The sequence below is a fragment of the Tribolium madens genome, unplaced genomic scaffold (assembly GCF_015345945.1).
Source record: "Tribolium madens isolate multiple individuals breed KSU strain unplaced genomic scaffold, Tmad_KSU_1.1 Scaffold_3;HRSCAF=73;Tcas5.2_LG2, whole genome shotgun sequence".
Lineage (NCBI taxonomy): Eukaryota > Metazoa > Arthropoda > Insecta > Coleoptera > Tenebrionidae > Tribolium > Tribolium madens.
Window position 1 is genome coordinate 7,404,817 of NW_025401006.1, and position 16,524 is coordinate 7,421,340.

General features: G+C 34.2%; 1 protein-coding gene across 2 annotated transcripts in view; it reads left to right on the forward strand.

The window, feature by feature from the left end:
• The first annotated feature begins 10,851 nt into the window (after positions 1-10,851).
• LOC123006930 (homeotic protein ultrabithorax-like) overlaps positions 10,852-16,524 on the forward strand; it is an 88,635-nt gene continuing 82,962 nt past the window's right edge. Inside the window, exon 1 of one of the 2 annotated variants that reach the window (XM_044401868.1) lies at positions 10,852-13,234. In XM_044401868.1, the coding sequence (XP_044257803.1) occupies positions 12,598-13,234 (637 nt within the window). In that variant the 5' untranslated portion in view covers positions 10,852-12,597. The remainder of the gene's footprint in view (positions 13,235-16,524) is intronic. The other variant, XM_044401869.1, reaches the window with a different exon arrangement.

Here is a 16,524-nt window from a genome sequence, read left to right on the forward strand (position 1 = left end):
CAAAGTTTCTTTAAAAAAGGACGTTTTTAGTATCTAGAGGATGTAAATTGTAAATCTTAAAAAAATAAAAAACCGTTTTTTTAAGTACTTCTTATACTGAAAACAATTAAAAATAACGAATATTATATATTATATGATATATTTGTGTTCAAAATGTGTTCGATGTTTATGGGTATAAATTAATTACAATTAATTTTTGCGAATCAGAAATTCTATATGTAGGTATTGTAACATTATATATTTTTATTCAGAAAAAGTAATTTTTCACTAGTCAAATTACAGAATTAATCGAAACTGATGCAAAAAATTATTTTAATTGGTCCTAATGGTGTTTTTCTTTAATATGACTTTCAAATTTAGTCTAATCTTAATTAAAATAATTAATTCTGTATCAATAAATTGAGATAAACGTCGATTAGACAGACTTAAGTATATTAATTTAAGTAACGTACGGGTAGGTATAATCACCGACCGGTTTTTTCAAGTATTTCAAATTTATTTCAAAAGAAAGTAGTTTTTATTAAATACATTTATGAAAAAAATAGTAAAATCTCGAATAAAACGCGAGAATATGAGCCAGATACCAAGATCACGTGATGTGAATTTACAGATAAGACCTAAACGGTTCTTAACCTTTCGATATTTGTCGGCTTGGTGCAGACATCCTTATATCGCAATTCTTGCAAAGTCATTGTTATATTTCCACCCGTTGCTCAATACAAACCCTTAAAAAATAACAAAAACAGCCGCAATTTAGGTCAGACCTTGTATAAAAGCCCTCCACAAAGGCTTAAAGCCTTCCCGGAACTCGCTAACCTTCACTCTAACCCATTTCGTTTCGGTTTATTGCTGCATCCCTTCGGCCTGTTTTTTTAAGTTTTAAAAACGCATCGACCTTGCGACGTTATTGCGGTCGATTGCCCGACCTCGAAAAGGCTATTTAGTTGTAAACCCGATATTGGGGTTGAGGGGGATGGACACCCCGCATTTCTGTGTTGCAGTGGTCAAGTGAACACTCAAAGTGTTAACAATTGGTAAAGGTTTAAGTGGTCGTGTGCACGCGAAAACACCATTTTTGGATTTTAATTGGATGCATAAAGCTTTTACGCTGAGATAAATGTGCAATCATTGTGCAAGTGAAATATGCCACGAATTTCATTTTTATTTTTAAAAGTGCTAAAAATAAAAACTGGGATTAGTGACGGTTGGAATGGCTGAAACGCGAAGCGACGGGAAGAAATACAGGGGTAAAGGAGTTTCAAGTAAATTATTTTATATTTTCATGTTTTTATTTATTGCACATTGAGAAATGTGTTTGTGGGTGTCCAATTCTTGTAATACTTTAATTAATTAATTTATCACAATAATTAATTCTTGGAAAATATTTTAATAGCTACGAAGAATTGATCAATGAAGCATCGAATGAGTGTTTGTATTTATTCTATCACACATTTATTTATTTATTTTTCCATTTATGGTGTGATTGACTTGACTTTTATGCGATTCCGCGTTGTAATAGTGTTTAAAAAATTGCAATTTTTATGTCACGGTCGAGTAAAAACAAATAAAATGTTCCTGTTATTTCTTTACTTTCAATTACTCAAGCAATAAAATTCAATGATCTGTTAAAACGCTTCATAAAGCTTGATAGAAAGCCTGCTTTAAATTTTTTAAAGAAAATTATGTCATATTTTTTTTTGTTTTTTGTCTTTATGGATTTTTTTTTGTAATAATGAAAAACGTTTTCTGATCCAAGACGCATCAATTTTGATTAGTGTTTGTTCAAATTTTAATTTCGAGGTTTTTCAGAAGATTTTTGTGCATATATTTTTTTTATAATAAAATATTTAAAAAAATATTAGCTTCTTTATTCGTTTGTCACTAGAGGTTTGAATTTTGTAAATTTTGAGTGAACATAAGTTCCTGCAAGCTTTAAAATGGCTTTGGAATCTCTCTTCCTTCCACTGTCGTTTATAATCGCCATCTTGGTGTCCCGTTTGCACAGGTCACAGGTCACCGTTAAAAACTGAACCGATTGGGGTGCAAATCGTGATAATTGAATCACATGGAAATCGAGTCACGGCGTAATGCGGAACCGTTTCGCCGTTGAAAATTGATCCTTAAACATCTCCCGCATAACGCTTAAGAGCTGTTAAGAAAACATTTGCTCCCATTGATTTTACGATCATTTTTACTGGTCGTAAAAATCTAAGTTATGGCTTGTTTATGTTTACTACTGTTTAGTGGTAATAAATGTAGGATTTAGTTACAATGCACCAGACCTATGCCAACCTAGAGGCAGTTACTCGCCGGTCTCATTCGCATCAATGTCGGCTTTATTGACGCGTGTGATGGTCTGTTTATTATTCCACCTTGTAAATTGAATGAAATTATTATTTTACGGCCTTTTTATTATTGTATATGTTGATGCTAATTCGGCGCTAAATTTACAAACACCACTTGCATAATCCTGCAGAATGCGACGGCATTTTTCGGATTTTTCAACCGAATAAATTTGAGACAAAAGAGAGGCTTTGTGGAGAGGAATTTTCACGAAAATTCAGAGCAATTTGCAATAAATTGTAATTTTTTTAAAATTAGTTTAGCACGATTTAATCCAATTTTCTTTGATAACAATCTGAGATAATAAAATGGTAAGCCACGCACTACCTTAACTCGAAGCACGAAAAAATAGATTTAATAAACCATCATTTCAAGTAATTACTCTGTGTTTTCGAGATTTTACGCTGGACGATGTTCACGAAAATTTTAAATTAGTATGCATAGAATCCACTTGCCGTCTTTATAATTTTCATAATGCCTGGTAGATACTCTGTATTTTATAATATGAAATGTTATTAAGTTAACTACAGCTCGCGGTGCGTAATTGATTCACTTTTCACTTTTGCGTTACCCAATTTTTTTGTTCTATTTGATTCTCACAAAAGTGAGCAACCTATAAATACATAGTAAAAAATATTATTAATACTTCCCACAATCTGTACGTTTCGGGTCGAAATAGATAATAATAATCCACGAAATGAAAACGACGCCCTTTGCGCTTCGGCACCGGTTTATAAAGCGCTATTCTGGTCTATAAACGGAACATAACATGGAGCAGAGCGCAGTAAAATGGCGCCCAACCGGTCCCTTGCGGCTCGACACCCTTTCGATTTCGGTGGCTCGTTTCCACGACTGTTCCTACGCCCAAGATGACCATTCTGGTTACTTTTTACGCGAACGAAGGAATTTTTACAATCACGAACGTAATTGACTCGATTATTTATACGCGGAGGCAGAAAGTCGACTCGAAAATGTGAGAAATCGCGAGGTTAGGAATGGAAATGAGGGGGCCTGGAGCCGATCCGGCTCTGTTTTATTGAGTAATTAATTGACGATTAAATGTGTCGCTTGATTTCTTACTTAACCGCAAAAAAATGGAAAATAGGTAAAATTGATGAGATGACGTGTTATTTATTAGAGATTATATACTCAGCAGTGGCGCCGAAAAACCTCAAGTGGGAGCTATTCAAAGAAATTGAACAGAATTCGAGTTCGACTTCTTTGGAAGTTAAATAAATTCTTGATTTTTTATTTTAGTGGACTTCAATTTTCGTTTAAAGTCTTCTAAAATTAAAAATTGCTTTGATCTGAATCAAAATTAAGGTGATTTCGACCAAAAGATAAGATACACAATAATTATTTATGTATACAGGGGTTTCACGTAATTTTAAGAGGCCTGCGCCTGTAAGATGCAATCAATAAAACATTCCGATACGAACTCGATTACAAATTTTGAAAAACTGAATAATGTTCTTTAGTTTGTTCACCCTTTCAAAAATGACAACGTTTTTAGTTAGTTAGTGATTAAGATAGATAAACTAGAGTCATATTCATGCCGTCTCTTGATAGAACAAATGATAATTGTTTCTGAAAAACTGCAGTTTATGACTATTAATGAGACAGTTATTAGTTTGACAACTACTGTCATGGGTTTCCAAAAATTAAATAATTAGATGTGTATTTTTTGTATCCAGTGTTTTGTCACTTTTGTATATTTGGGTGCGTATACCTACTTTAAGCCTTTTAAGTCTCAAATTTTAAAAGTATTATAACCTTTTTTGTACAAGAAATGAGGTTCACTTAGGTATATAGAAACGTTTAGAGCTTTCAGTAATTGTTATAAAAATTGTATGGTAGTATACCTCTACCTAGTCTAATCAAGGCGGGAAATATTTCATTATCTCGAGGGTTCAGATTATCTGACCGAGAGGCGTAGCCTCGAGGTTAGATGGAGCTCATAGGTATACCTATAACGAAATTTTCTGGATGCTATTTTATTATTTTATTTAAATAATATTTTAATTTTGCGTTTTGTTTTCTTAACGTTTTTGCTCTGCAAACAAATCACATTTTTGATATTTGATAGACTCTCGTACGTTGGGCATTACTCATCTATTTCTTCTCAACCAAATGATGAGATGATATACTTAGGTATTTTTTGTTCTTGAAAAAGTTATAAGTATTTCGGCACTTTCTGCATTTAATTTAGGAATAAATGATAAATAACTTAGGTAGAAACTTTTCTATTAGGTATCAGTTTGTATCAAAAAAATGGGAAATATATTTTTTAATTTCTAGTTTTATAGCATTCGTATCTTCAATTTATTTCTGTACTTGTAATTACGTTATTTATTCACTTCATATTTTCACAAAAAATTAAAATTTTCAAGCATTTGTACTTAGGATAAAAAAATTTGTGAGCTTAAATTGTAAATATCACCTCAACGATTAAAACAATAAATTTATTATAATTTAGTTTTGAAAAACTAAAAAACCTTTTACGTGAGAAGAGCAACCTTTAATTAATTAAGTAGAATCATAAATAATTAGTGGGCTTCTAAATTTAACTTCATTAAAATATATTCAAATATATTCACCGATTTATTTATATCACCTGAGGCCAGTTTAACACGCTATGATGGTGAAATCTTAAATGTAATAAATTCTTCTACTATGATAAGTGAAAAATTATAGCGAAAAATCAACATATTATCTTTGTGCTCCCTTTAACACGATTTTAATTATTGCCTGAAAATAATCTGATAAGGTGTGGGTAATAAATTAAATGCAAGAGATCAAGTGTTGGGGGTTTTAGAGGAAGTGCTATTCACGCGTTTTCACTGAAAGGATATAAATTCGGTAACCGAGGCCAAGGATAGGTTTATTGTTTATCGAAAGCGTACCTGCTGAAATATTTACAGCCAATAAAAATAAAGAAAATTTATCGTTGGTTCTAAAGATAAATACTGAATCAAAAGTTTAGATTCTGTAGTGAAACTGTAACGTATCAAGAATAATTCTTTAGTGCTTTTTTGAATTAATTGCAAAGACTTATCTTTGTAAAGCGTAGATAAAGCTCCGAAATCATGTATAAAACATTTCGCAAAAGTTCGAGGGAAGATCTAAGTCCAAATTGCATGAATTACTAGCAAGATTACCTCTTTTGCAAGTCTTATGAGCGCCAAAAATGGCGAATAAATAATTTTTAGGATTCATCAGATTTTGGCTGTTTCCCCAACGATAATACTTAAAAATTGCATAAGACTCAAACCCAAACAAACAACATTTCTACCTCTGAAAGACTATTTTACAAAGGATTTCATGCACGTCGCCATGTTGTAAAAACAAACTGGAAAAAACACTACAAACCCTACTCAGCTTCTACATTTTCCAAATGTCAAAAACGGCACTTACCAAAAAACAAAACAAAAAAAACTCGCCTCAAAAACGAAACTAGCAAAAATCGCAATCCAGCAAAATAAATCTGGATTTCCTTTAGTTTACTGCACGAGAATCGGGTAGGGGAAAGCATCCAATATGGCCGCCGCAGTCAAGCATCCTCCGGTTGTGACCCATCGAAAATTTGTGATTCTATAAATTCCCACACTTTTTCGCGAGATATTTGTACGAAAATTCAATTTTACAGAAAGAGATTTGATGTAGTGAGAACAACGATCGATTTTGGTGAGTTTTTAACACAGTTTTATTTGGGAATTGTTGGCGGTGATGGACCCAGTGCGAGGCTAGACCAAGCCACGCCTCTTCAGCATGTTTTCATTCTGACAAAAGACAGGCGGCGGCCATTAAACCGACCGAAATGCATTCTGGGAAGAAAGAATGGAAGTCGCTTTAGGGAATTCGATTATTGTTCATATTATGTAAAATACCGAATTTGTTGCTTAATTAATAATTACAACATCGGTGTTGAGACTTGTAAATGGCGAGATAATCGGCTTTAAAGTAATGTAAATAATTAATACATCGTAAATTATAATTACGGTAATTATAGCAAGTTATAATGATAAGGGTTGCCACTTTAGATATTTTAAATGCACTAAAGACGTGTTTTAATTGCAATTTATTTTAGTGTTTACTCTACAATAAGTGCACTCGCTCCATAATTTAAACGTACTCTGAGATAATTAAATCTGGCTCTATTCCTAAAGAGTTTGCATTAATTGAAGCAATTTATTAACTGAAATATAAATTTTTATTTAAAACATATTTTTTAACCAAAAAATGTTTTTGTTTTTACGTGTAATAGGTATTATTTTCAAAATTTCTTTATTTGTATTAATACGGCATTTTTAGTTTATTATTTTTGTTTAATTTGTTTGAATACAAAATAATAATATAAATAATAATAGATTTAATAGTTTCTTTTTGTAAAAAAAAAATTATCGCTTTGAAATTTTCATTAAGAGCTTTTTTGCGCTTTTTGATGAGACCATTTCTCTTTGGAATTTTGTGCTAATTGACTAGAATACTCTATGAAAAAGCACTGGTTATTATATGGGAAATTAATATACGGCGTGGTGCGACGTGACCAGTTTGGATAAGCTTTGATTTCGCCGCTGAAAATAGCCGAAGCAGAATATCAACTTTTTCAGTCCAACCTTCAGACGGAAGCCCTTGTATAGGAGCATTGTTTGTTTAACTTTTCACAAACTGAAACACTGTATTCTTTATTCAGTGCCTTTGTATTTATTTGTTTTTAAAATGTAGCTGGTAGCAATGCTGTTTGATGCTTATCGTTAAATTCATTTTTGATTTATGAATTTGAATTGTTAACGAGATTTGAAATTAATTATATTTGTAGTTAAATAAATAATTATGCGTGTGCGCGATAACAAACTGTAATAAAATTTAGTCACCCACACCCGAAAAATGCAAGTAATTTGTTGGTCAATTGGTTGTCACTTTAGACGTTTTAAAACGTTTCTCCCCTATACACATAGCGTCTTATTGGCCGTAAAAGTGGCATAAAAAGACAATAATTGTTTACGTGCCATAGTGCCAAATCAGACATCTGCACGAAGCAAGTCTTTAACAGCCATAAGAACCTCTCGACCTTAGAGGAACTTTACGGCTAATAAAAAGCCGCTTTACGACATTTTAACGCGCCGTTACCACTTTTACTAACTACTAACAAGCCTCATTACGATACTGCGATGGGTGCTTTACGTAGTAGATATTATACCCACCCTATAGGTACGATTTATCCCCGGCTGCATAAAGTGCCTCGGAAACGCGACTTGAACACTTTAACGAAATTACAATTTTATCAAAATCACTTTTAGGCAACTAAAAATAATTTTCTGATTTAATTACGATGGGGCTAATTTTGAGACGTTGATGAAAGGTAACGGTTTCAAATTTTCAGAAACATGTTGACATTCTTCAACATGTTACTCAATTGAGAGCAACTTTTACCAAAAAAATTCACCCACGCGTGTTCAAAAACATGATCTACGAGTAAGTTAGTCTGAGACAAATCGTTCGTTTAATAAATTGAATAATGTCTGTGTTTATATTAAATCCATATTTTTCAATTGGCTTGATAATTGATAGGTCATGACCTTTCCTTTGTTTTCGTCACGACTGACATTTCTTTGAACGTCGGCCATAAATATTTATAATGAGTGAATTCACATCGGTTGTATGAATTTCCTTAAAAAAGCCATTTTATTTTTTTTATTAATTAGCTATCAAATCAGCATGTTAACTACTTTAAATGCAAATTTAGTAAATGGATACATCAATAATTTAAAGCGTGGGGCCAAGAGTTAAATTTCCCAACAATTTCTTAATTATTACATAAGTTATTTCAGTCTCAACTCCGGAGTTGTTGAAATAATCCGGTGCTAAAGGTGAAAGTGCGCTTTAATAATAAGTAAGTTCTTTAGGGCGAGTAAACAACATAACTGGAGCTTATTTCGTAACCTTATCGCAAGTAGAAACATTTGTGCCTCATTTTACAAGCCGTTCCGTGCACCAACGACTTCTTATAGACCATAAAACTCCCATCGTATTGATTGTAAATGTTTTCGGAATATGGTAACTGCGCTTTTGCCACTTAGTTCCGCTACCGGCTGGTAGAGTGCGTCCGCTCGAAGCTTACCGGATTTTTACCGGACGACCTTCATTCCGGATTTTTCTTGCAGGTAGAGCTGCAGCATTCAGCTGAGGCAAAAACTATCTCGTTAGCTTTACAATGGTATAATTAACTTAAGATGAAAATTGCAATGGTGCACTTTCAGAGCGTTTAGGGGGAAATTAGTCTGATGGAAAGCGGAATGATGGCGCTGGGACGAGATGGCTTATTATCTGATAAGAGACGGAGGGATTACACGGATAAAAGTAATTGCTCAAGACCCGCCAATCATTTTTTTTTTAATCTGAGAACCTAAATAACACTTTCAACACCTAATTTTTAAGACGGAAAAATATCATATAGAAAAAATCTCTTCCTAATCAAAATTCGTGCGTTGTGAATCTATTTTACATAATAATTATAATAATTAGAGCACGACGAAGTGTTTTATCAATATGTTCGATTTTATTAGTTCTTAATAATTTCGGGCAAAATTAAGATTTGTTGCGAGATCACTCTACAAATAAATGGTTCTAACTTTGACCATATAATAAACTATTCTTATGGCTGTAATAACTCATCATTATCTTGGTTAAGGAAGGACAACAAACATAGGATAAGCCTCCGAAAGAACGTTAGTTATGGGTCCAACTTCTCGGTCGGCCTATCGAAGTTTTACTAAATTGCTGGTCATTTAATTAATTAATTGTTTTTTTATATTTTCCTTAAAGAACTTTCAATTCAAAGGCAAGTGGGATAACTCAATAGCCATCCATAAAACCATAATTTTTAAAGTGTGAACAGATACTTAAAGACCTGAACCATCTTTTAACGATTTGCGGATGGCTCGTATTGTGGGTTTTACTGTTTGGGTAATAAATTTTTCTTTAGGTAAATACGTTTCGGTAGTGAAAGACGTCGTGACCGCCATTTTGCACACAATGAGAAAGCTATGAAAGCTCCGTTTTGTCGATTAAAACAAGTAAAATGTTTTATAAATTGTTCTGCATTTTGAAATAAATATTTCAGCAGCACGTGTACGTTGAAATAAATTTTATTTTTGAAAACTAACTACATAACTGTTTATGTAATGGCACCATTATTATTCACAAGGTTTATAGTTGATTAAGTTAGCAATGTAATTCTGTGGGACGTGTTTTACATCAATATTTTATCTATTTTATTTGTCTACTTGCGTAAACAAAACATGTTTCTCCTTACCTATATCTTGGCGAATAATCGTAAAAATTCCGGAAGCCGTTTGCTGATCGTTTATTTGAAGAATCTATGTTGTCGTCATTTAAAAATAAATAAATCTCGGAATGAGAACCATGCCGAAACATAAAATTAATTATAATTGTTTATGGCGTTCTAATGTTATGTAGATTGGTTTTATTGCAACATAAAATTAGTACTTAAGCAGGAAAAAGTATCAAATTATAAAATTATCACTCAGGAATGACTTATCTTTGGTATAAAACACGTAGAACAAACCTACCGGCTATTATAGTAGCTATTATGCGCTCGTAAAAATACAATAAAATTTCGTTCGGGCAAATTCATCCTTATGTCGAGAAGTGTTTGGAAAGTGTCAAGTTCGGCACTTTCAATATGCAAGGAGGTAAGACAGCAATAAAAGTTGATTTTATTACGATTTGAGTGATCGTAAATGTCACCTACGACCATGGCAAAATTATGACACCGCCACTCCATAAAGTGGCAGGAGCGTGCCAATGCCGTAAAATTTTTACTACTGGTTTGTGTAAACTGTAATAATCTGGCCCTTTTTTCTGTCTCAACCCCCAGGATTTAAACCATTCAATAATGACAACGGGGATTAAAGTAAAAGGGATTTATTTAAAGACACAGAGGAGCTTTTTTCCGAATTGTCATTGTAGTACATTTTTGTAATCTTGTGGTTGATTTAAATATGATCAAACCCTCTCCTTCTTTTGTTGTCATGCTTTATGACCAAATTAACAGTTAATTGTTACTGATTTTACAATTTAATTGAAGAAAAATTATATTATAATTAAATTATATTATATAAAGGCTGCACCAGAACTCTCTCCCTAGACAAAATTTTCAAGTAACCAGGAACATGAAAAAAATATTTAAAAAAATTTTGACATTTATTTTTTGACATTTGACATTTTTTTTATATCTATTTAATGATACTAATGATCATCATTTTTTATGTCTATTTAATGATACTGATGGTTTTGTATATGTTTTTTTACAATTATTTAGTAAAGGGACAAAAATTTTGCCAATAAAAGCCACAAATAACATTGAACAGAGTTACAATTTGGAATACAGCTTCCTTGTTTCCTCTTTTAATAGCCTATAGCAAAAAAACTTGAAAAATTATTTTTCCAACAGAAATAAATAAGAGTCAAGTGCAAACTTTAAACTCTCATAACTTCGAAATTTTTATAGATATTTTTTTTTTAACATTTTTTCCATGTTCCTGGTATCTTACCTTATATGGCATTTTTCTCTGGGGCGCGAGTTCTGGCGCATTATCCACATGATATACCTACTCAACTACAATAAAAAATATTGGAAACAATTTATTTTGGGTTGCAAAACTTGGCTAAGGTCAGAATAAGTTATACCTGTTGTGCACAAAATTCAATCAACCAATTGCAATTCGGTTACAAAATTCTTATTAAGTTCAATCTGTAAAGTATTGATGTAAAATAATTTTTATGATGGATAAATAATAATGTCATTGTTGTTTTAATTAAATATTTATTTAATAAATTGTACCTACCTGTCTACAGAAATAATCTTTTTCTTTCGGTCACTTTCCTATAGTTCTTCTAGAAATAAGTGAGAACAGAGTCTATTCCTTTATTGCACCCTAAGAGCTGGGTATCAATCCCTAGCCATAAACTGTTAAAAACAGCAGGTCAAAATGTTGCAATTTCTTGCAAGCAGAGGCGGAAATTGTTCGAGTCGAGAAAACTGTTATTTAAAAAAATACGCTACAACCAATAAAAAAAAACATCCTTGTTAAAAGCTGTACAGAAAAAGAAACCGTAGCATTTAAAATTAGCTATTGAATAGTTTAGTTTTCATACATAAAGCTTTTCATACAGTGAATACGGCCCTGGAAACCAGCCCAACTGGCTAAGTTCGGAGATATTTTTATTGAGGGTTAAAACCGCTGGTAGCCGTCTGTGGGTTAACCAAAGATAATTACACCCATAAAGCAATTGACTCTGTTTTTACTTATTTCTAGAATTTCTTATTTAATACGTAGGTATATTTTTTATAAAAAAGTATTTTATTTTTAATAACTTTTAGTTCTTTAAAAGTGGTGAGTTTATCTGTTTTTAAAAAACAAACTAGTTCACAAGTTAACTTGACAAGTAATTAAAATTTAGTGCTGTATGATGAACAAACAAATTAGATTAATGTTAATTTATTGCAAAACCAATTTTGTTTATTTGGTGGCTTATTATAGATTTTGTCTTTTGTAAAGTTGAAATAAACGTTCGGATTCAACAGAGTTTTTTAGATGTTGAATTTACTTTTCGATGATTTTGTTTATATTTGTGGTACAATGGTCGTTTTATCTTTTATTGGCAATTGATGTTGCTCGTTTCGGCAAGAGTGTCGTTTTGAAAAGTTAAGCAATTGTCCGAGAGCTGGCGCCACGCGCCTCCCCTCTTCGTTTTGTTTGGGGCCACTTGCGCAATGCTTGAAGGCTGTGACGAATTCAATTGCTATTGGTTCACGTATGATCCCTTCCATTAAAGCGTCTTCGTGTTGAAGCACGTGCTCCAGGGGTTATTAAGGCCTTTGCGACCCTTTTGGAGGAAAAATAGCCGTTGGAGGAGCCGGTCAGGCGCTAATTAGGTGCGACCGTGTCCGATCGGCCGACAATACAGGTAGCTGCAATAATGAGCCGCGTGCTCGTCTGGAGTGGGGGGAGAGGGGAGCGATGGGCCGGGATGTGTGGGCCGGAGCAGACTCCGGAGCTCCAGTGGGTTCCCATCCGCGAGCTAAGTAGCCAACGTGTGCATTCCGGAGCGAGCTGCTGTGTGGTGTGCTCGTGCGAGCTCTTATCACCTTATCACTCTCGATAATAATAATAATCGTGTGACTGTCATGTCCGGTTCCGGTGTCGAGTGACTTGTGCCGCCCCCAGCATGAACTCTTACTTCGAGCAGAGCGGCTTCTACGGCAGCCACCACCACCAGAGCGGTTCGGTGGCGGGCCACCACCACGAGCAGTCAGCAGCGGCGGCGGCGGCTTACCGCTCTTTTCCACTTTCGCTCGGCATGTCTCCGTACGCCTCCAGCCAGCATCACCACCACCACCTGCAGGCGCGGCCCCCGCAGGACTCGCCATACGACGCGTCGGTGGCGGCGGCCTGCAAGCTGTATTCCTCCGAGGGCCAGCAGAACTCCAACTACTCCTCCAACTCGAAGCCGGACTGCTCCAAAGGCAACGCCGACCAGAACGGATACGCCTCGGTGGTGGCGGCGGCCGCGGTCAAGGACGTTTGGCAAAGTGCGACTTCTGGCGGTGGCGCTAATCTCACGAACAGTTTGACGGGGCCGGTCAGACCGGCGGCATGCACGCCGGACTCCAGGGTTGGATACGGATCGGTCGGACTCGTCGGCGGAGATCCGGCGTCGAGTCCGGGGGCGGCCGCAGGACGAACGGGAAACTCGCTCTCCTGGAATAACCCTTGCAGTATCAACTCAACCTCCTCGCAGCCGGTGGGCACGCAGATACACCAGCAGACCAACCACACGTTTTACCCCTGGATGGCCATTGCAGGTTGGTGATAGGTCTAAGCCTCCGGACTCCTGCTACGGACACAATTTGCAGGAGACTCGCTAAAGCTCCAGTCAAATTGTATGCTTTAAAACGTGAATAACATTTATCGTCATTAAAACAAACATTTTATGTACATTTTACTACACTGAACTACCTGTTCTATTAATTAGTAAATTATAGTAAAACAAAGGTTTTTGTTTTGTTAAGTTTTTGGAATATCGTTTGTTCAATAATATTATGAGCTATCTGAGTTTAATTTTTATTTATTTTTTTTCATTCTGATTTCTTCAGTTTTGTTGCTGGTGCAGTAAGAAAAATATAACCATTGACAGTAAATCAATGTTATTTTAAAATACCACGGAAGAAACAATTGTTAGGTAACACACGTTAAGTGGAATTTCTAAACATATACTTCTAGTTAAAATGTTAATCAAGTTACAAATAGCTGAATGAAGTTTTTTTTGCAAAAAAAAAACATTTTTATTAGGTAAATTATTTTAACTAAGTACCTAAATTTATCTTACGCGTTGTCAATAGTAAGTAGTTAATGTTGATACTCAAAGAGATTAGCTATATCTGTATTTTTATTGATAGTATTCGTATTGGATTTAAAAATAAATTTCTTGGCACAATATAACGCACCTTTTTATTTTATAATTTGTGATTCATCTTTATCGTCTCCTTCCTCTATTTTCTAAAATTAAAATTTGATATATATTTTTTATTAATTACGTAAAGTATCTTGAATTTAGTGATTTATATTTCAGAATATTATTAGTTGGTAACGTACAATATAAATCTTGTTTTTATTTTTCTATGATTTGTCATTCATAATTTCTTCAATATTTATTGCCACTAGAACTACTTAATTATTATCTACTACAAACTAATTCTATTAATTTGAATAAACAATTTTTTTGTTGATTTTTTATTTTAAATTTTTTTGCTGTTAATTGTTGTCCTTTGGCCCGTCCGCGCGTATGTCCGCACCTTAACCGCCAAAGTTATGTAAATGTTGAACCTGCAGCGAAGTCAAGTGCGTGTAAAATCAGGGTTGAATTGCCACATCTCTGTCCCTCAGTCGAATTTCTCTCTTCTCGTCCTCGTCGAACAAATCGGGTCCTTGTCAGAGCACGAGGGACGATCAGCTGTTCGCCTATTCGGCCGTCTAGACGCCGTCCTATTTTCCCGTAAAAAAATTGTCCGCTTTGACCAAAATAATCCTTGTTTTGAGATCGTAATACTCGCCACTTCAAAATAATTGTCTTGGGTCAATGGAATGTAATTTGGTTAAGGTCGTTTCATATTTCGGGAGGACATCGCTAACGAGCCGACAAAAAATTTCTTTCGGTCTTTATTGCGAGACGCTATTCATACGCTAGAGAGTAATGAGTTGATGGGGAACTCTAATGTTCAAAGGTATATCTTTTTGAAATTACTACAACGTCGCTGAAGAATTATTGATTGAAGAAGCGGCTGTGGTTTTCACGGGCCGCCGATTGCTTAAATTGTTTTTATTTATAGTTTGATTTATTAACGCTATTGCCGCCAACGCACGATCTACTACACTTATGTTATCGCGCTATACAGGGAGGATGAATTAAAAACTGAAAACAAATCGTGTTTGTAAATAATTCCGACGCATTTTATTTATTAGAGAAACTCGTATGTCAAAGTTCAAACTTTTATAACAGCATCATAAATTTTCAAAATTTGCATAGAGGTACAACGATTTTTATTTTTAAGAGCTCTGATTAACATAAAGAGGCGGAAATAGGAAAAGTATCAAAAAAACAAAAATTTTCAAATTTTTATTTGACCAAAAAAAAATTGGCAACTGTAACTTAATCATGTAGTGTTAGTCACTCCTCTCAGATGGCGCTCTTATCCACTTTCACAATTTTACTTGAAGGGTCCATCAGGTATAATGGGGTCGACCCTCTTGCGTCCATCACCCTAACTATCTAGGTATTCAAAGCCAACCTGCAAAAAGTCCCATTCAATATAACGCTTCCTTATTTTTCGTATCAAAACTTTGAGAATGTTCCACTCTGTATATTACCTCATTCACATGATAATTCCGTCGTCTAACCGCGCTGCAGCCGTTTGCACCCGGAGTCCCGGACTTGTCCCGAAATGTGCCGGACTCAGTCCGGATGAGCGATGACGTATTATCGTGGCCCAGTCGGTTACACCCCCTTTTGTATTTTGCTCGCTACGGACCGCACCAAAAACATTTGCTTGTTTCTTCCACCAAGGTATTAGCGTAGGTCAGGTGTCTCATTCGAGTGTTTTTCACCGTTTCCCGTTCAAGTGTGACGAAATCGGCACCGATCTGAAACAGATAAACGATGAAGTGAGAATGATTCATAGGTGAACGAAAATGAACAAGACGGGGGTTGTTTTCGGACGAACGCGCGCCTTCTTATGCTCACATGAAATCGGATCGATTTTTGCTGTTTCCGGAAACGGCAGTCAAAAAAGGGGCGAAATTTTAAAGCGAAAACGTGATTTATGAGCTTCTTAGTCGTTGATAAGAAATTTGTGTTTGTATTTGTATGTTTTTTCTCTAGTTACTTTATTGATCATTATATTTATATAGATATATTGATATAAATAAATGCTGATTTATGGAAAGTTGTTAGTCATTTTTAGCAAAAATGAAACTAAAATTGCATATTGCGTGTAGTGACTCCATAAATTCTGTATGTTAATACGAAACTTTAGAGCTTTAGGAGACAAGTTGAAAGTAACTATGTCTTTTTATAGTCACAATGTTATCATTTTTAATTAAGGAATACTGCTTTTCATTATTTTTTTAATTATTATATTTGTAAAAGAATATTCATGCAATTTTTGCTTTGAAATTACATAGAAACATGAAAGTCATAACTGTGAAAAGTGATAGTAAAATTACTTGTAAAATAAAAAAAATGACAAAACGGCCTCAGGTCAACATTTTAATTATTTATTATTAGTTTCTTTATTTACTTTACGTTACAAGTAAGTATTTTCAAAAAAAAAAGTATTAAAGACTGAAGGTTGATAATAATATTGACACATTTATTGAACTTCTTGATATGTTACCTAAAACTGTTTATGTTTTTACAAAATCTTTTTTTCTTCTATTTGTATCTTAAAAGTAAAAAATTCAGATTTCTTATGTAGCCAATTATTTTTACAAAAATTTAACCAGAAAATCTAGAAACAAAAGGCTGCAGTTGGAACGTAAAGTATCTATCATTTGTTTTATTGTATGTTTGTTGGATACATCAGGATATTTTTTGTCT